At 33.3% G+C, this 20,204-nt stretch overlaps 2 protein-coding genes across 2 annotated transcripts; both read right to left on the bottom strand.

The window, feature by feature from the left end:
- Positions 1-3,353: 3,353 nt before the first annotated feature.
- On the bottom strand, positions 3,354-10,008 carry HBT (CDC27 family protein). Its single transcript, XM_016339003.3, has 16 exons — positions 9,769-10,008; positions 8,676-8,748; positions 8,370-8,479; positions 8,185-8,231; positions 7,946-8,043; positions 7,345-7,649; positions 6,946-7,101; positions 6,437-6,644; positions 5,957-6,183; positions 5,751-5,816; positions 5,429-5,548; positions 5,230-5,306; positions 4,628-4,747; positions 4,295-4,514; positions 3,900-4,181; positions 3,354-3,755 (listed from the first exon to the last, which is right to left on the bottom strand). The coding sequence occupies exons 1-16, from the start codon at positions 9,871-9,873 to the stop codon at positions 3,705-3,707; spliced, it is 2,265 nt and encodes a 754-aa protein (XP_016194489.1). The 5' UTR covers positions 9,874-10,008; the 3' UTR covers positions 3,354-3,704.
- A 4,594-nt stretch (positions 10,009-14,602) lies between these two features.
- Positions 14,603-18,332, bottom strand: LOC107635516 (uncharacterized). Its single transcript, XM_016339001.3, has 6 exons — positions 18,146-18,332; positions 17,011-17,329; positions 16,553-16,698; positions 16,074-16,350; positions 15,674-15,946; positions 14,603-15,232 (listed from the first exon to the last, which is right to left on the bottom strand). Exons 2-6 carry the CDS (start codon positions 17,317-17,319, stop codon positions 14,747-14,749), a joined length of 1,491 nt encoding a protein of 496 aa, XP_016194487.1. The 5' UTR covers positions 17,320-17,329; positions 18,146-18,332; the 3' UTR covers positions 14,603-14,746.
- Between the last annotated feature and the right edge of the window lie 1,872 nt (positions 18,333-20,204).

The following is a 20,204-nucleotide window of genomic DNA, read 5'->3' as shown; positions in this document are numbered from 1 at the left end:
TTCTTTTCTTTCCATAATTTTTCTTGTTATTAAAAGCTTGCCATTTACCTCTTCTGGGGTAATTTGCCGCATTTACTTCAGGAAATGGGGCGGCGCCAGCTGGGCGCGCTTCATAATTTTTTAAAAGCAACTCATTGTTGCGTTCAGCAACAAGAATGCAAGAAATTAACTCAGAATATTTTTTAAACCCTTTCTCTCGATACTGCTGCTGCAGGAGCACATTCGAGGCATGGAAGGTTGAGAAAGTTTTCTCCAACATATCATGGTCAGTTATCTTTTTCCCACATAATTTCATCCGTGAGGTGATTCGAAACATTGCAGAATTATATTCATTTATAGATTTAAAATCTTGTAGACGCAAGTGCGTCCATTCATATCGAACTTGAGGAAGTATCACTGTTTTTTGATGATTGTACCTTTCTTCAAGGTCTTTCCAAAGATCTGCAGGATCTTTTAATGTGAGATATTCATTTTTCAATCCTTCATCAAGATTACGACGAAGAAAAATCATGGCTTTGGCTTTATCCTTCTGGGATGCATTATTTTCAGCCTTGATGGTATCTCAAAGATCCATTGAATCAAGATGGATTTCAGCATCTAATATCCATGATAAATAATTATTTCCAGATATATCAAGAGCATTGAATTCAAGATGAGAGAGCTTCGACATAATGAAAATTTGTTACCTGAGTCTTCCTAAAAATTTGATCAGAGTCTCGTGCTGATAACGTGTTGTGAAATAAATAAATAAATAAATAAATAAGATAAATAAGAAAGAGGTAATAAAATAAAGTATAAATAGAAAAATACTATTATCATTATTTACCAATACTATTATACTACTATAAAGATAATATATTAATATTATATTAGTAGTAAGAGAAAAATAAATAAGTGCTTTACGGTAAGAAAGAGAGAGAGGGAATATTTTAGTTTTTATTATTGCTGTACGTAACATTCATAGGATTACTTCATTATATATAGGCATATGAAGTTCTTCATTCAGCATTGAAAATAAAAACCAACCACCCACATTAATGGGCATTCAATTTAACATTATCACAACAATTAACGAATTATTCTCCTCACTTGCATGGTTTGTTAACATAATTATGTTAAAAATTTAAATAATCAATAGTGTATGTTCTTCAAACAAAAATAAAGAAATATTTCCTTAAACCTTTTTTAACTTTATTAACCAAAATTTGAGGGAATGAGAGAAAGAGAAAGGGTGTTTGGTTTTAAAACTAGAGAATTATGTCACCATACTAGAGATTTTAGAATTTGGAATCGAGAAGAATACTATCGTTTAAAAAGCGAATCTTTCTTCATTTTTTCGACAATTTACCTAAAGATATATCGAAAAGAGAGTTGTTTTTTTGTTCAAATGGACGGAATGAATCAATGACATATACCTTATTCGGAAGCAAAAAAGTAGCAACCTTTTATCTATTTGCTTTTGTGCACTACACGACGAAAGGGGGCCTTAAAAGCTATATCGAAGATGAACCAGATGACCTTGAGAAGTAAATTAATATCAGTAGGAGAGACTAAGTATAGGAGAATAACCGGAGAAACAGATAAAAGGTTGCATGGAGAACAAAGTGAAAGAAAGAAAGTGATAGCTAGGCAACCTCAATGTGGTAAAAATATGGATACTCCTAAAAAAGTAAAAGCTTTGATGACGAATACGATAGTCAATGACCCGCACGAAAATGGTTGGATGAAAAAGGTAGAAGTGCCAATGGCAAAAGAGAATATGGATTGGATGCAGAGGAGTCTAGTTGGAGATACGACAAAGCCTATAGATTTTAACTCGTTGAAGATAGCAGTTAGCAAGAATATGCTGCAAATTATTCAAATGCGAGAACTAGGAGCGTACAAAAGCGTTATTGACTTTCGATACTGTACTAAATGCAGAAGAAGCGTTCACTTTCAAAATGAATAGTCTCCTACAATTCTTTCATAGTGTATGGAGATGGGAAAAGATGGAACGGAGTGAAACTAGACGAATTTGGTTATAATGTTTTGGAATTTCAGTACATGTTTGGTCGATAAACACGTTCAAAATTTTAGGAAGGCAATGGGTAAAAGTAGTCAGATGTGATGAAGTGACGGAATCGTTCTTATCGTTAAGTGTGAGACATGTTCTAATTGATACTTGTATATTAAATGTTATTAACGAATGGATCAACATCACTATCGACACTAGTGGTTTTGATGTCCTTGTAAAAGAGAGTGGTTGTGAGAAATATAGGGCAAAGAGTATTTTGGTAAAAGAACTATCACAAGTAGCCACCGAAGATGTCATCTCGGAAGACAGGTGCATGAAGGCACCGGAGTTGGCTTGGGATCTGATGGCTGAATTGGTGTTGATGGAGGGATGGACGAATGTTGAAGAAATGGGTAAAATGGTAAGTCTACAAATGTTTTTGAATGACTGGAATGTCGAGCAATTAAAACCAAGATTCTAAAAATTCGATCGGATCGATCGGTTCGACTGGATTAATTAAGAATCGGTCCTCTAGTCAGTCCGATCGTTCTCAAAAATCGTCCTATAAAAATTTAGTAAAATACCGACTAAATCGGTGGTTAATCGATAAACCGAATTGTTATTTTTTTATGTCTATCTATTTTTGTTACTCCACCATACTATGTTAAACTTTTTTTGTTTAAAAATAATTTTTATTAAACAAAATATATCGTTTTTCAAAAGTTTGTTTACTACGTTCAACAGTTGTATATTAAGATATTTTTTTTTAAGCCAAAGTTTTGATGCAATATAAATCATTTGGAAGTATAGAAGAGAAAGTACCGAAGTGTTAGTGCTGCTTTATTGCAAAAGTATCAAATCTTTTATATCTAAATCGAATACTTTAAAATTTATTTTCTTCACAAAAACCGAGTAATTTAATTGTACAATAACAACTATCTATTACCCATTTTTTAACGATTTTTTTTTTTATAAAAGACTAGTTTATCTAATGTATGTTAGATTATTTTTTATATAGGATCTATCAATCCAATATATTAAAAACTAATATGCCGTAATTCTAAATTCCACTTAAAAATTTGTCACATAAATTACTGCCCACACAAGACAAGACTTAAACTTTAACTTTTGCTTAAATGGATAAGTGAACTGATTTCTTAACAAACCCAATGGTTTGTGAAAATGTTATGCCACTTCAGAATCAGTTCCCATTTGATACATTAAGCTGTTATTTTTGCCATCTTTTAAATAAAATATTTAATTGATGAGAAGACACTATTTTTGCATGTGTTTTTGTGGGGTTGGCTGAGTTGCAGTTAGGAAACGAGAAGAATAATGAGCGATTCGACAGATCAAGTAATGTTAGGAGAGGCCACATACTAAGAGCCATGGATTTAAGAACAAATGAATGGGTTGACTAATGATACATTTTTATGTACTTTCCCCTGAACACAACTAATGATACAAGTATGGCAGCTTCTTTGGTAACTTGGTTACATCACATCCTCTTCCTATTAGCTTGTGTTGCAAAATCAGGTCACTCTCCTACAAATCCGCCAAAGCGTGCCGACGTGGCGCGAATTCTCGCTCAGCTGTTGGTACTGCTTCTATACACAATCAGCCAAAAGCACAAGCAGAGGCCAATCCTCATGACCAAGGATTCAGATGAGGATAACTTGCATTAACATCAACAATTATGAGCTTCACATTGCTACAAGTTGTCTTCAATCTCATCCGGAACATGCAATTTCTCTATGGCAGCCTGATAGATGAAATGAATATGCAGTTGCATCATCAAATATACATATATAAGTTGCAATTTTTTCTAGTAGAAAGATAAGTAAATTGTGAAAATTGTTGATGAGTTTAGTGTAAAACAATTGTTCTTTCTTCTAAATCAAATCACCTTGATGGCAGCAGCATCTGTAGCAGATGGTTTCAAATCCAAAGAAATACCATAATGAAGCATGGCTTTCTCATGCATGTTGCGCCTTTTATAGATCCTCCCCATCAAAGCATAGACACTACTTTCTCGGGGAGCATACTCTTTAAGTTCCTCTAGAACTTCCAAAGCCTCATCAAAATTTTCCAAGCTCATTAGTATATTAGCCTTCTGATACATTGGAAGAGGATTTTTCTTATCTGCTAAGATAGCCTTCTCCATTACCGCTAGTGCTTCCTCACTCCTCTGTCATATGATACAAGCATACCGAAGTTTCAGAATGCTGGTTGCAAAAGACAAGTACAAGCATAGAAAATGTAGTCAACTACTATATTCAGCGTATATAACAAGCAATCGACCTTTAAAGCATGCAAAGCTGTGCCAAGGTATGACATTATAACCGATGAGCGCGGATTAATTTGGAAAGCCATCCGAAAAAAATGCTCAGAGAACTCAAACTTCTCTTGGCGAAGATATACCATTCCAAGTCCATACCATGCATTATAATGTCTTGCATCAACCCTAAGTGCACTCTGATAGCACTTAATTCCATTCTCAAAATCTTCTAATGCAACATATCTGTAAGTACCAAGTAGAAATGATTAAAACTTAGAAGACCATAGGAAGTTGCCGAAGATACACTCAATCACACGGATAGTCATATGTAGTAAACAAAATGAGCATGTACGTACTCATGTCCACAAAGGGTGTGTGCATATGCGAATCTGGGATTTAGTTGAACAGCTCGCTGAAAGTTCTTAAGTGCAGTTTCATGATCTTTTTGCAGGCTGTAACAATTACCCATGGCACACCTACCAGAATATTTTAAAAACAATAATAATTAAAAAAACACTAGCATAAATCATAATAACTAAAATGGAACACCCAAATATAGCAGAAGCTACTATAAAACTTTTCAATTCTCAGCCTGTAATTTCCAAAAGCTCATTCATGTGGTTAAATGGTAGATAATGCTGTGATGGTAAATATTTTTATGAATTGAAAGGCTTCAAAAAACAGAGAGTTCAAATTAGATAGAGAAGTGAAATACAGGGACTATGGAATGGCCTTATACCTCATATATCATATATGCCAGGAATATGATATCAGTCCAAAAATAAATGCATTTATTTTCAATAAAAGTTACTGTTTTGATTCACAGCAAATGCAGCAACATGTATGCATGCGTGCGACAGATTTGGGCCTTCTGACAAAGTGAAGAAGGAAAATCGCAAGTGAAAATGACTCCTAATGGGGATAAAAACAATCACAAAAATGTTTCAGATAAGCCTACCAAGTCTGCGGAGCTAAGCGGTCAGTTGATATCAATTCCTGAGCCAAGTAACTTAGCTTCATATCTTCCTTTAGATGCTGCATATAGATAACAGTATTATGGTCAAACAGTAAGCATGCTGATTTGCATTTATAGTTTTCACTTGAAATGGAAGGACTAGTACTAGTAGTAATAATAATTAACATTAATATAGACTCACATAAAGAACTGTGGAGTACACATCCATTCCTTCCAAACTATAAGGCGTACTCTGACGAGCAAGACTAAATGCTCGGTCAGCTTCTAAATAATCAACTAATTCAAAGTGCGCTTTTCCAACCTGCATTAACAGATATTGAAGCATGCAAATAACTGAGATTCACCTGTCAAGAATTGCCAGCCTAAGAACCATTCGAGAATACAATTGCCAAACATAAGGAAATAACTATATGAAGCAAAAAGTTGGAATATTAACCAGGAATTCCTATGGAAGGTCGCCCGCAGGCGCCGGTGGGGGGCAGGGGGGAGGGAATCAAAATTACCTGGGAAAGCACCCAGCCAGTATGGTAATGCTTAGGTGGAACTTTAAGATAGGCATCCAGTGCATCCTGTTTCACCAATAATAGAATCAAGGACAAGGAACTTGTCATTGTTTTTCCTTTTCTGAAATCCCTAATACAAAATACTAATGAATAAATAAATATAAAAGCATAAATGATATCCTGCTTTCTCCAGAAATAATTAATACCTGGCACCTATACAAGCAGGAAAGTCTATAGGCGTCACCAAGATCTCTTAAAAGGGTCAATGCTTCTGAAGCACCAGTCATGACCTTGGAGCTGCTCATTAACTGTCCACCAACTGAAAAATTGGCTTCTTCTTGTTCTTGGGATTTAGTTTCAACAGCAGGCGAGGAAGTAGAAGTTGTTGATGTAACATTTAAACGAGAATCATCAAGAACATCATTGCGAACCCCTGAACATCATTGCCATATTAAATAACAAAAACCAGAAGGAAATAGAATCCAGCGAAACCATCACTGGCTGACTTTACCCTCTTGTAATACTTTTAAGAAAGTAGAATAATTGATGAAACAAATATGAACTCTTCAGCCATGATAACACATAATAAACAAATGGCTTAACTATCACCGCACAAAAAGTAATATTTATATAGGAAAAGAATAACAATACAAACAGACAGTGCCATACATAAACCTAATCATCACCTTCATCAATGTTTTCATTGGCCCATCCCTGTCCCTTACGAACTATCATGCTACGGAATGCCATAGAGCTAAGCTTTGACCCACCAAGATACTTAGAAGAAATATTCGTTCCATTTCCAGTTACCGTTGCATTAGAGTTAGCATTTGCATCACCAGAGAGTCTTGAACTCCGTCGAGGACCAGAATCAGAAAATAATCTACCAGAAATCTGGCACAATAATTCAGAAACCATTTAAAATTTTCTTCAAAATACACAATATCTCAATAAACTAAATGATCAAGCAAATAAACAAATTGTAGATACACTAGAGGTTTATGTTATAATACTTGAAGTAGTTCATATAAACCAGAAAGTGCAATGACCTATAAGAAATAACAAGCTTATCCCTCAAATAAGATATGATACGAAGCCTTTCAGGATCATTCATAGACCAATAAACAAAATGTATAACATCATTTAGTAATGCAAAACTAGTAGACAATAAAGCCATAGGAATTAGACCCCCAACCTTCCGTATCTTTCCTTCATCCACAAACTTTCTTCGTGGGGCTTGAATAGTAGAGTTCACTGACGATTTAGGAGAACTTTCAGCAGCACCGGTACTCAGATTTGGGCCATTTGGCTGCACATTCCTACACAAAGGGGGTGGAGCAACATTTGACAGCTGCAAAGAGGTGAACCAAAAATGTCAACATTTTGAAAGGAAAGATGGACATCAAGGCACATTCAGTAGACCAAGGATGTAACTACCATTTAGGGACCCATGGGCCACATTTTATCAACATTTCTGTATTTATATAATCATTTTCAAATTCGAAATTATGACATGATCATTTGACAATTTAACTTATCCACAATTTCTAAAAGCACATTAAGATGCATATAGTATGGAATCAGACTTAATTACCTGTGCAATTACTGGAGATGGAGTGTTATAAAATGATATGTTAGAGATGCTACTATTAATGGGTTGACTAGCAGTTCCCCCTAAAACAGATGCTCCATTATGAGTTCCAGGAATATCCTTTAGGCCTTGCATGTGTTTCGGTTGCCTTGGACTCGCATCATCTGAGACACAATGTCTGGAGTCAACTAGATTACTATCCTCAGCAGATGATTGTGACCTTGGAGAGGTGGAACAACTTAGGTATTGCCTTTGTACGCAAACAGCAGCAGCTTCACCAAAAACTGCAGATGCTTCTTCAGCAGCACCTAAGGATTACGGAAGAAAAGAAGAAGGGGGTAATGATCATCATATGCACAGCAATATAAGGAAAACGCTTGGGTTTACATGAAACTTCTTGAGCCTTAATTTTAACAAAGAACATATGTTTGCTTTGCTTCAAGCTGCCCATTTCATAGGATCAACATATACTCATCTCAATGAGAAAAGCATAACTATATAGCTTAGAAAGCAGACCCAAAAACTAAACAGCTTGGCTTCTACAATCAGTTCATTAAATATGTCCAGTGAGCATCAGAAATCAGGTCAACATCATTTTACGGACCTAATGTGCACAACTCCTCATATGCAGACCACATTAAAGGATCCATTGATAGTGCCTGCTTAAAGTGATCTATGGCACTTTTCCTTCTGTCAGTGTATCTGAAAAAGCAGCACAACAATCAAAAGAGAATATAGATGAATAAATTCATCAAATGTGTGTGAATGTGCGTCCGTGTGTAAAAATAGGAAGCAAATTTCAGAAAAACAAATTGACAATTGATGGGAAAACTGATCATCAACCTGTAAATAAGCCCTAACAGATAATGACCAGCTGCACCATTTGGAACCTAAATATTAAGGAAAGAAACAAAACCAAAGAGTCATTCAAGTTCTACCAAATGCATCAACAAATTGTAAAAAAATAAAAAATAAAAGAAGAAGAAGTATGTCAATGTGAAAAAACATTCTAAATTATCTGACTTTACCTCTGCACTAGGCTCATTAGCAGGACATAATGCCGCTTCTGCTTCACTTAGAAGATCCATCTGAAAGCATGATATTGCAAACAAGTATCGGGATTGAGCCATTTGTGTTCCTTCAAGCAATAAAGACAAAAAGAATAGCAAGTGAGACATAATAAGAAGCACTGCTATGAGCGAATAGCAAACAATGGGGGGGACAATGTAAAGAAAATCCACAAAATAGAATGCCAATGGAGACAACTAAAACTAAAAGGAATAAGAATGCAACTCCAAGCCAGGTTGGCACAAAAGATATTGCAACAAACATACCTTTTAAGATGGAATATGCAGAATAAGCTTGATTATTCTGCAAGTAACACCCAGCCAACAATTGAAGATTTGTCTGCACAGTATAAAAGAAAAATATGATCATAACACTACTAGAAAGAGAGTAAAAGATACCCTTCAGAAAGTCATGCTGAATACTCAACCAACGAAAGTAATGTTGGTTCGACGAGTCTGACATCTCATTACATATCTTAGACACCACAAATAAGAAGGTTCCACAACAAATAAAAAATACTAAGCCTAAACATATAATACATTATTAAAACAAAGCATGAACTTCATACTGACATATTTTTTTAAGTTGCTGTTTCTGCTGAACAGCAAACATTTTGTGAACAAAACTATTTGTAGAAGTACCAGGATTTTGTCGCACACGAGACTATATAATCATAAGGGCATGACAGCATAATGCCTAATCCTTAACCCAAAGACCCCTTAAAAAAACAGCTTCATTTATGACCAACCAAAAATACCGAAATTTCTATAATAAGTTCCAAGTAGTAAACATAAAATCCCTCCACTGTAACCGCACTGTGCACATAAGCAATATACCCAAAAAAAAAAAAAAAAAAAAAAAAAAAACTAAAAATTAAGCTTTTCTTATAACAAAACAAGACTTGCAGGAGGCAAAACTATCATACATTGTTCACTGTACCTACCAGTACTAGCCTAATTTAAACATATAAGAGCGCTCAGTTACTCACTACAGTGAACAAAAGATGATGCAACCCAGATATACCACGAAGCTAAGTTTTATTTTTTATTTTTTTAGTCGAATCCAAATCCACCAAAATAAACTACGATAGAAGAAACTAAGAAAAGGAACTTGAATCGAATAGCTGGTTCATAAACCAGAACCAATCAGTCTCTGCAGAGAAAGAAACAGAAGCAGCGAGAATAGCTCGCCGAGAAACAGCATGAAGTTCTTGCGGAGCTTAAAAAGGAACCAGGATTAAATTTAGCTCTTCTAAATTTTCCCATGGTTTCTCAGGAACCAAACAGAAAACTTTTTAAGGAAAAAGGGAAAAAGAAGAAGAAAAATTTTGAATTTAGAGAGAGAAAGAGAGAGAGAGACCTCAGTGGGGAACTCAGCGCAGAGACGGTGGCAGAGGAAGATGGCGTTGGAGTGCATGAAATGGCGGAGGCTCTTCTGCACGCAATCTACGAGTATGGCTTCCATGGATTCGTTGTTGGTGGTGGATCCTTCCTTCTTTCTTCTTCAAAATTCGATTTTTGATTCAGAAGAATGGAGAGAATAGGAAAGAGGAAAAAAGAGGGGTTTTTGGTTTAGTTTGGTTCTGTTGTTCTCAATTGAAATTTAAAGGTTTTTTTTTGTTAGTATTTATTTTTGGGGCAAATTGGGAGTGGCACGTGATGAGTTCTTCTATTTCAAATTGGGTCACGTGATAGGTTGGTCCTTTCCTCCTTCCTCCATCATGTTCATGAATCATGAAAATTTTTTTTTTTGGTGACTTCTTGAATCATGAATATGAATGATATTGATGAAACCCTCAATTCCAAAATTTGATCCGTTGCTAACAATAATCAACTGATATAAATAAAATACAGGAGGATACAAGGTTTGCCTAATATTTATTTCCGTAAATGTCAATATGATTAAAATCTTATTTGATCTCTAACTATTTTGCTAATTCTCATTCGATTCTTTATCGATTGAAAAATGATATTGTGATCCTAATAATTAATTCTGTTAGACATTTTATTTCTTCTGTTAATATTTTTGTCCAAAACTAATGAATTTTGTCAACGTATTACGTTAATTGTTGACGTGTCAAGAAACCATTTCAAAAGACAAAATTCTCTTGTCATGTCAGCAATACGCTGCAGTAAAATATAACAATTAAACTCCTAAAATTTTTTTTAAGAGACACTTAAACCTCTAACTAATTTAAACATAAACTTATAATGAATTATGAAGTAAGATAAGTATCCCAAAATTTCGACAAGTCATTATACCTGCTATTGTATTGATTGTTGACCTTGGTTGGTAGTAGCCTTAGTTTCTTGTTTCTTCTCTTTCTAATGTTGCAAAGTTGTTTGATGACATATCCAAGAAAATGTTGGTCTCGAATGGTGTTACTTTCACTACTTTGATTGATGGACAATACAAATATGAAAATTTGATTTGGCTTGAAAGAATTTTTAAGTAATGATCAATTAAGGCATTAGGCCGGACTTGATCATGTACAATGCGCTGATCAATGGCTTTTACAAAATCTGCTATTTGAAAGAAGTTAGAAAACTTGTGAATAAGATGAGTAAGAGAGGTTTAAAATCTAACAAGATCATGTTCACAATAATAATAGATAAATATTACAAAGATATGGACATGAAATTTGTATTAAAGATAAAAAAAATGATTAAAAAGAATTTAATTTGACGAAGTAGTCTTTACTGCGCTCATATAAGGACTTTATAGAGAAAAAGAAAGAGAAAGAGGAGTAAGGAACTGAAGCTGCTGCCAACCAAGGCCAGCAATTAGTACAGCAAATACAATGACTTGTTAAAATTTAGGGATACTTGTCCTACTTTATGGTTTATTATGGGTTTATGTGTTTATGTTTAAATTAGAGTTTAAGTGTCTCTTAAAAAAATTTTCAGGATTTAATTGTCCTATTTTACTGCACCGTATTACTGATACGACAAAAGACATTTTATCCCTTGGAATAGTTCTTTGACATATCATCAGCTAACATAACACGTAGGTAAAATCCGTTAGTTTCGGAGACATTAACGGAAAAGGTAAAATGTCTGATGGAGTAAATCGTTAGGGGCCGCAATGTCATTTTTCAATTGATGAGGAGCGGAATGAAAGTTCGCAAAATAATTAAGGGTCGGGGTAGAATTTTACTCCAATATTATTATGGCCATGCCTCTGAGCATGCGTTTACGTTTGGTACGAGATATTGAAAATGAGATTAAGGAATAAAATTCGGGATTATGTTTGGTACTTAAAAATTTGAACAACAATTTCAATTTTAAAATATAAAATTTTATTTTTTTAATACTTTTAAAATATAAAACACAGAAAACTAAAAAATTTTGTAAGATGTGAACTAAAACTTTATTAATATTTTTTTTCTAAAATATTTTTAATTAAAACTTGAAAATTAAACTCTACCTCTTTAATGAAAATTAGTTAAGGCTTTCTCCTTCGTTTTTTTTCTTGCATACTCACCCTCATCAAGTCCGGACTTCATAGTCGCCACCAAGATCAGCTCATTACCGGAGTCACTGTGACTTCCTTCTTCTCCATTTCTCCCTGTCTCCTGGTGTTCGTCAGCTCCTACTTTTTCCATTGTTATCATGTTGACTTCTTTGTAAGTTCTGCCCTCCACCTCGCGATCCCTTTTAAAAGGGCTAGAGTAGCAGCATCTATAAGGGAGGGTTATTTCTTTTCTTTTTTTTTTTTTTATCAAAGATAGGAGACTTGAACTCGCAACCTCTTAATTGAGTATGAGGAGATTATGCCATTTGAGTTATAACTCATTGACAAGAGAGGGTTATTTCTTATCCTTTTAAGACATGCACCTTTTATTTTATTTGATAGCATAAGAAGATTTAATTATTGACTTTTTATCTATGTGATTAAGTTGAGAAGTTGGATAAATTATGTTTATTTTCTGATTAAACTTAATTATTATTTTGGTTATTTATTTATTTATTTTTGTAGTAGTTTTCATTTGTGGAGTTAAAAATTTTGAGGAAGTGACCCAATGTATAGAAGAAGAAATTTAAAAAGAAAAAGTGTTGAAGGAAAAAGAAAGAAGAGTATTTAAGTAATTTTATTTGTTTTAATTTTTATATATATTTTAAATTAAATATGATATTAAAATATAATTTAATTATATATATTTTATATTAAATATAATATAAAAATTTAATTTAATTTTTTATTTTTTAATCTTTGTTTTTTAATCTTAATTTTTTTTCTTAACGCATACTAATGATTAGGGTGGCTAAAAGTTGACCAATAAGTCAGGTTTTCATTTTTGACAGTGAAAAAAAAATGTTACTTGTACAATAAAATTTAGTTTTTGGTAAGCTTTTAATATTATTTAATTATTTTTTAATTAAAACATATTCTTATTTTTTAGATACACATTTATAATTAAGATTAATTTAAATTTTAAAAACTAAAATTTCTCTACCATCTTACCCACTTCATAGTTAGTTATTGTTTTCTTCTTTTTTTTTTCTCTTTATAACATGATTTTCTTCTTTCTTCTATTCTTCTATCTCGCTTCTTTCTTATAGTGACCGTGATTTTTTTTGTCAATTGTAACACATATAAAATTATTAACATATACAGAAAATATTTTTGAAATACATCTAAAATCATAAATCTAAAATTTAAATTTAAACATTAAAAAATAATTATAACACATCTAAAATTATGAAGTGATACACAAAATATTTCTAAAACATATTCAAAATCTTAAATAAAAAATTTAAACTCTTGCCGTGGCTGTAATTGCAGATATAACAGTGTTGACAATGTGAGAATTGTGATTCTTTAAATTGTTCTTCTACCTAAATCATTCTTCAATGCAAATTAGGATGTTGTACATAGCATGCAAAATCAATGTGATTGAATAACTAAACAGATACATACGGTTAATTATGAAATATGAATCACTTTCTCTTAAACACATCCAAAATACCTGAGATCCACTTCCAACGAAGAAGGATTAGTGACATTGATGAGGACTAACACGACGAGGAGGAGGACGAAGGAAGGCTACGGACTGAGCGGCGAGGAAGAAGGCAATGCCAAGGACGACTGAGGCAGCGTTGCAGAAGAACGGCAAAGCAGAAGAACGGCGCTGGGAATGACGCGGCGCCGACGAGGAGGACGGCGGCGTGGACGAATTAAAATTTTCAATTTTACTGAATTTATATTTTTGAAAGTGTATTTAAATGATAATCTGTTAATAATTAAAAATAATAAAACTGAAACAGAAATTTTAAATTTTAGATTTTAAATTTTATTTAGTTTGTAATTTAGATGTGTATTCAATTTTAAAAAAATATTAAATCTATTTAAATGTTTGTTTTATTTTTTTTTAATTATTGTAATAAAAAGTTGATTATTATACCATTTTTAAAGAATACTTAGAGGCGTTAAGTCAATTACTAAATACTAATGTCTTTTTTTTTTTTTGGTGTCATTACTAATGTCTGATTAAGCCACAGTAAACATAGGTAATTTCTACTTATTTACCGTGAGGTCAAAAAGTGGTAACTCCTCTAAAACAAACGTTTTATTCGCACTAGTCACCAAAAAAAAAAACCGTTTTATTCGCACTGCATTAGAACAGTACAAAACACAATGAAGCCGGTGTTAAACGCTTACCATAGAGATTAGCAGCGTTCACCATATTTACCGCTACAACTGCCACAAAATTAAAAGATGGTCGCGATTCGACCAACGACTGCTAAATAGTCGCTGCTATCTACCGCCTCTTTTGTAGTGAGCTGAGGCATCAAATTTGCCATGTTTTGTTTAAGAAATTTGCTCCAGGTCATAATCCGATCAACAAAACCTTCCTCCCTCCAAGTGTCAAGGTCTCTTTGAAGGGACGGATCTAACTTGTAGCTTATGAGAGCAAGTGTTGCTATTAATATTTCAGAATTTTTGAGATAACACTTGGAAACAAAATTTACAAGATTGATCACCTATCAATTAAATATTTGAGATAATTGATCTTGCCTCTATTTAAAATATGAGAATTTGTTCTTCACTAACTGTATTAACCAATGTTGATTATTATTCATTTAAATACTATTACTTTTGTCTCTTCTACCAACTACTAAGGGCATGAATCATTCTTTTTTATTTTGATTAGAACACTGATACATCTTCATCTCCAGAAAGGAAAACAACATTGATACACAATTCTTTTAATAGTAGTAGTGTTCAAAATTTGATGAGTTATACACTGAAAGCACTTGCTTTTTTAGGTAAAAAAAAAATGGAAAGTCTTTGGACTATTAGAATATTAACTGTCACAACACTCTTAATTTCATAGTCATGCAGTTACCACATCTATGCTGATGAATTTCTTTATAATTCCCATCATTTCACTTCCAGGAAAACGTCCCAAACATCCCCTTGCAGCTGCCAATTCATTCAGCTCATAAACTGAATCGCCGCCATAAGACTCGGAACATTTCTCTTTTCTCTCCTCTTGTTCCAAATCATTAGTCAAGTCCTCACCAGGCACAACACTGGGAATAGGAAAAGGGTCCAGAGAAGTGGTTTGAATGGTGGACTCGCCAATCGCACCAACGAAGTCTTTCAACCGACACATCGTGAATGGAACCGGTTCAAAGCTGTGATCTCCATACTCTACTGGAGTAGAGTGATCACCTGTGACACAAAGGTAAAACTGAAATTTTCCTGATGATTCTACTTCCCACAAAAGCCTTGCCAACTGCCCTACTGCAGTGTCTACAGCTTCTAATCCTTTGACTTTGAGAATGCTAGCTTTGTCATGGCCTGCATCATCTATTGCCTGTAGCACCACATAATATCTCATCACAATTCAGTAATTAAAAGAATACAACTTAGAATGCAAGCTTTAAGTAGTACTAAACACAAGACATTTGTTTGGAAATTCCCATAAGATCATGAAAACTAACGTTTCTATCAATAAAAATTCAAAACACTGATAAATATACTCATGAATGAATGAAACTAGCTTTGTAGTTTGTACCCGCGAAAGACGGTCTAACATTTTGAACATTCATCGGTAAAGATGGCAATTTACTCATCTTTTATGAATACAAAGTTTGTTTCGTTTATTCATAGATAGATTTGTCAACGTTCTAAATTTTTACGGGTAGAAATGGTAGTTTACTCTAAAGATCACTCTCTCATTAGATCATAGTCTAAACAACTATGCATTTTCCAAGCAAGTGAAAAGAGAGAGAAACCAAAGCTATAAAATTTTGACCTTGATATGAAGAAATCCAAAGTCATAGCCATCCAACCGGCCTTCTTTATGCTCATCCTCTCCAGGTACAAAAACTCGGGGGCAAGATTGCAAAGGAGCTGAGAGAGCCTTAGCTATTGCTGATGATTTTGAAGTTAGTAAAGTTCGATAATCTCCGGTGGCTCCCGGAGCTTCTAGAATATCAATACCAAGTGATAAACCCAGGCCAGCAATTATTTTTGTGGGAGCAACCATGCAAGGCCATAAATCATGTTTGTTTATAAATGGAGGAACCTGTAATAAAGATATACAATTTGAAAGACTAATAGCAGATCAATAGTACATTTACACTAATATCTTGTATAACAAAGGTTGCAGCTTAACATAACTGTGTAATATAACAATAACTGAAACATCATACCTCAATTCGAATGCCACAACCTCTTAAAAGGACTACATTTGCTATGTTCTTCCCTTCTGCGGCACGTTTAGCATTCACAGGATGAGAAACCAATATTTTTGTTATTTCCTTGGACAACTCATTAACGACATCAGCTGTGTTTCTTGCTTCATCAGAATCATCTAAAGCTTCGGCTTTCAAAAGTAGGCGGTTGTCCTTTAATGGGTCTGTTCCTGAAATATTTCCACTCAAATTTGGTCCTTTGACAACCACTCCACATCTATGTTCTGTTGCATACCTATGAATTTTTTAAATTAAAGCCAAATCATCCAAGATGCCCCAAAATGTATGTCATGAGTAATATATATAGATTTCTTTGCTACTTAAATTTTCTCTGGCAACAACCAAAATGTTCCCAAGTCTACTTCATAAAAATGGAGAACAAAAACATCAAAAACTCAATATAATTAATGCTAAGTGGCAACCTTAAGCATCTTCACCTGACTCTAACTTCATATTGAGGGAAAGATGGCAGCTTCATTCCGTCGAGGGCAGCACAAAGTATGGGGCCTTCTTCTTCGAAGTGCCTGTCAGCCCTCCTACTGGTGACTATTCCAGTTTTCTCATCAAGTGTTGCAAAATTTGACTGCAGAAAATAAGGGGGGAATCACCAAGTTATTAACATGTGAAATTCAGAAAAGCCTGAGATATAACTATTTTGCAATAGGAAGATTAAGAAGTAATCATAAAAACAAAGAATACTAAGAAACCACAGTTTTTGCGAGGAACATAGATATAACATCAGTAAGTATGTTGAAAGTGTAATGTCAAATTAAAATAAAGTATGTTCATATCTACTAAAAAATGATACCTCTGTTTCATTCTATTTGTTAAGTTCAAGTTTTTTTTCCTAACTAAATAATGAAAACAAACAGTGAGAATTGGGATCTACACCAACCTTAAAAGCAATATCACCAGGTGACATGGCCAATCCAGCCCCCATGGACTCAAATGCACCTCGACCACGATAATAAACTCTAGGATCATAACCCAACAAGGAAAGATGTGCAGTGTCACTTCCACAAGCCAAGCCAACCTCAACAGGGTCCATTAGTCCATTGATTCCAGCTGACGCAATGGCGTCCAAGTTAGGCAGTTTCGCTGCTTGAAGAGGAGTCTTGTATCCAAGCCTCGGCAGCGACACATCGCCCAGCCCATCTATCAGCACAAATGCCACTCTTTTCTTTGGCAGCTCTGGACTACTCATTCTGCTCCTTCTATTCTCAGGTTAGATATATAGTAGCAGTGTTAAACATCTAAAACAGAAAATTCTTAAAAAAAAAAAAGAAATTGCTGATATATTCAGCAACTTCACTCTCAGATGATTCCTTCACATAGAACACAAATAGCATATTATCGATTACACACAAAGATTTTACCTTTGAGCTATTTCACAGCTTAGAATACACCACCCAACACTTCATGTGTATTTTTCTAACAAAAATCTAAAATCAATTATTTAAAGAAAAATGGGACCTGCTACATAAAAAAAAGGGTAATAACCAACCAGCAGAAAACCAACAACAAAATCATAACTTTGTTTCAGTTTTGTGTTCAGTATTCAATTTAGAAACATGTGTATGCATTGATGTTGATAGTGTTCATTTGCCAAGTTAGAGTACGTACTGCAGAGTACTGTATTATTTATATATATACCATGTTAGTTAGGCAATTAGTTAAATTGGTAGTGGCTAGTTAGTTAGGCAAGGGTTGTATATAAGGTTGATATACACTGTAATTGTAATTAACTTCTCTGATAAAATAGCCACTGTTCCAGAAAGTTCTCTTTTCTACTCTTTCTTTCTATCTCCCTCTCCGTCATTGTTATTCACCATTTCTCGCCTGGTTCTTGGCAGAGCTCATCAAATGGCTTCTGAACACACTTTTTTCACAACTGATCCGCTTCTTGTGTATTTAAAAACTCACGGCAACAAGTAAAACGGGGCAAAATGAACATGCAATGAAAGAAATCAAATTTCCATTGATGAATTTGACAGCATATCAGAAGAACATTGAAAAATTACAAATGTTACCTTGATTGATCAATCAGCGTGCGGGATCCAGAGAGAATTGATGAAGATTGATGAAAATATGAATTGAGGGATGCTAATTACTTTCAAAATGACAACTTTATTCTCTTCATAGCCCTTTATTCGCACATGAACCAGAACTTATTCTCCTTGTGAGTGATTCTGTCAATAAACTAATAAACAAAGTTGGCTCAGGATTTGGTGGCTCAGGAACTTTTGGACCATTTAGTGGTCCAAGTAGAAAACATATTTTTGGAGTTTTTTTATCAATTGCTACGTAGTCTTTGAACTAATTTTAATTACAAATCAACCCCATATATTTTATTTAATTATAAAAATAGTTTTTTATTTTATAAATTATTATTTTATCAATTATCTATTATATTTATTAACAATCAAATACAAAAATAACAACCAATTATATCCTCCATTCATCCTAATAATTCCAATTGATTAAAAAATTAACTTTGATCTCGTTACATTCGTCCATGGCTTCCAAATTGTGTTTCCTTGAAATTCAATCGATTGGTTTTTCAAAACAATCGATTTAATGATATCTCAATCGATTGGTTTACACTATATCACAAAACAATCGATTGAAAGTTATAAGGTAGAATGGTAAAAAGCTTAAACCAATCGATTGTTTATACTTTCCAATCGAATGAATGTCTCCAAACAATCGATTGTTGTTGTTACTCAATTGATTGAATTGACGAAAACAACATGGATTTGCCAAATACAATCGATTGGAAAGTGATGACATTGAAGTTTTAGCCAAATTCAGTCGATTGGTAATGTAATCCAATCGATTGGAAGGTGATGAAGTTGAATGTTTTGCCAATTTCAATCGATTGATAATGGAATATCCATCTACTCAATCAATTGGTAATGTTCTCATTTTTCAGAATTCTGTAGGATTTTGCACAATTTATTCTATTCTACTTTCATAAATCACAAATAGGTTGTACAAATCCTCATTAATCCAATTTTTTTTTCAATCACCATGATCAGGATCTTATTATCTTCTTGCACCAATATCAATGTATTAACATAAGAACAATTTTTATCACTTAACTTAAATCATTGATCCTGTAGTTTGGTCTAGTTTGGACAAAGAAAATGTATTTCTACTAGTATTAATACTACATGACGAAATTATTTTGCTAACCAAATTTAACCAAGTTGGTTCAATAGCTTATTGGTATAATAAAAAACAATTGATTGAGTAGATGGGTACCATTACCAATCGATTGAAATTGGCAAAACATTCAACTTCATCACCTTCCAATCGATTGGATTACATTACCAATCGATTGAATTTGGCTAAAACTTCAATGTCATCACTTTCCAATCGATTGTATTTAGCAAATCCATGTTGTTTTCGTGAATTCAATCGATTGAGCAACAACAATCGATTGGTTTAAGTTTTTTACCATTCTACCTTACAACTTTCAATCGATTGTTTTGAAAAACCAATCGATTGAATTTCAAGGAAACACGATTTGGAAGCCATGGACGAACGTAACGAGATCAAAGTTAATTTTTTAATCAATTGGAATTATTAGGATGAATGGAGGATATAATTGGTTGTTATTTTTGTATTTGATTGTTAATAAATATAATAGATAATTGATAAAATAATAATTTATAAAATAAAAAATTATTTTTATAATAAAATAAAATATATGGGATTAATTTGTAATTAAAATTAATTCAAGGACTACGTAATAATTGATAAAAAAAACTCCAAAAACATATTTTTTACTTGGACCACTAAGTGGTCCAAAGGTTCCTGAACCACTGAATCCTGTGCCTCAAATCTTATTAATTAAAAAAAATAAAGCTTAAATATTTCTTATGTATTGATTAAATGATAGGTTGATTTTTAGAAGAATTTATATTAATATTTTGAAGAATAAATAGTTAAATTAGTTTTTAAAAGATTATGCATATTTAAATTAAATCTGAATTTTTTTAATTAAATTCATCCTTAAAATCAATACTTATTTTTACAAAATAAAACTTTATTGTTAAAATATTTTGAAAATAAATTTTATTGATT

The sequence above is a fragment of the Arachis ipaensis genome, chromosome B4, assembly GCF_059453495.1.
Source record: "Arachis ipaensis isolate K30076 ecotype BB chromosome B4, ASM5945349v1, whole genome shotgun sequence".
Taxonomy (NCBI): domain Eukaryota; kingdom Viridiplantae; phylum Streptophyta; class Magnoliopsida; order Fabales; family Fabaceae; genus Arachis; species Arachis ipaensis.
This window is presented reverse-complemented; position numbering and strand designations above follow the sequence as displayed.

What these genes read in the sequence shown, in the direction of transcription:
- HBT (XM_016339003.3), bottom strand. Translation starts at nt 9,873, where the DNA reads ATGGAAGCCATACTCGTAGATTGCGTGCAGAAGAGCCTCCGCCATTTC. An exon ending in CTAATGAGCCTAGTGCAGAG is followed by an intron (nt 8,232 to 8,369) that starts GTAAAGTCAGAT and finishes CTTAATATTTAG; the next exon opens with GTTCCAAATGGTGCAGCTGG. An exon ending in CAATGAAAACATTGATGAAG is followed by an intron (nt 6,184 to 6,436) that starts GTGATGATTAGG and finishes AATGATGTTCAG; the next exon opens with GGGTTCGCAATGATGTTCTT.
- LOC107635516 (XM_016339001.3), bottom strand. Translation starts at nt 17,319, where the DNA reads ATGAGTAGTCCAGAGCTGCCAAAGAAAAGAGTGGCATTTGTGCTGATA. An exon ending in GTTGTGGCATTCGAATTGAG is followed by an intron (nt 15,947 to 16,073) that starts GTATGATGTTTC and finishes TCTTTATTACAG; the next exon opens with GTTCCTCCATTTATAAACAA. An exon ending in TTGGATTTCTTCATATCAAG is followed by an intron (nt 15,233 to 15,673) that starts GTCAAAATTTTA and finishes GTGGTGCTACAG; the next exon opens with GCAATAGATGATGCAGGCCA.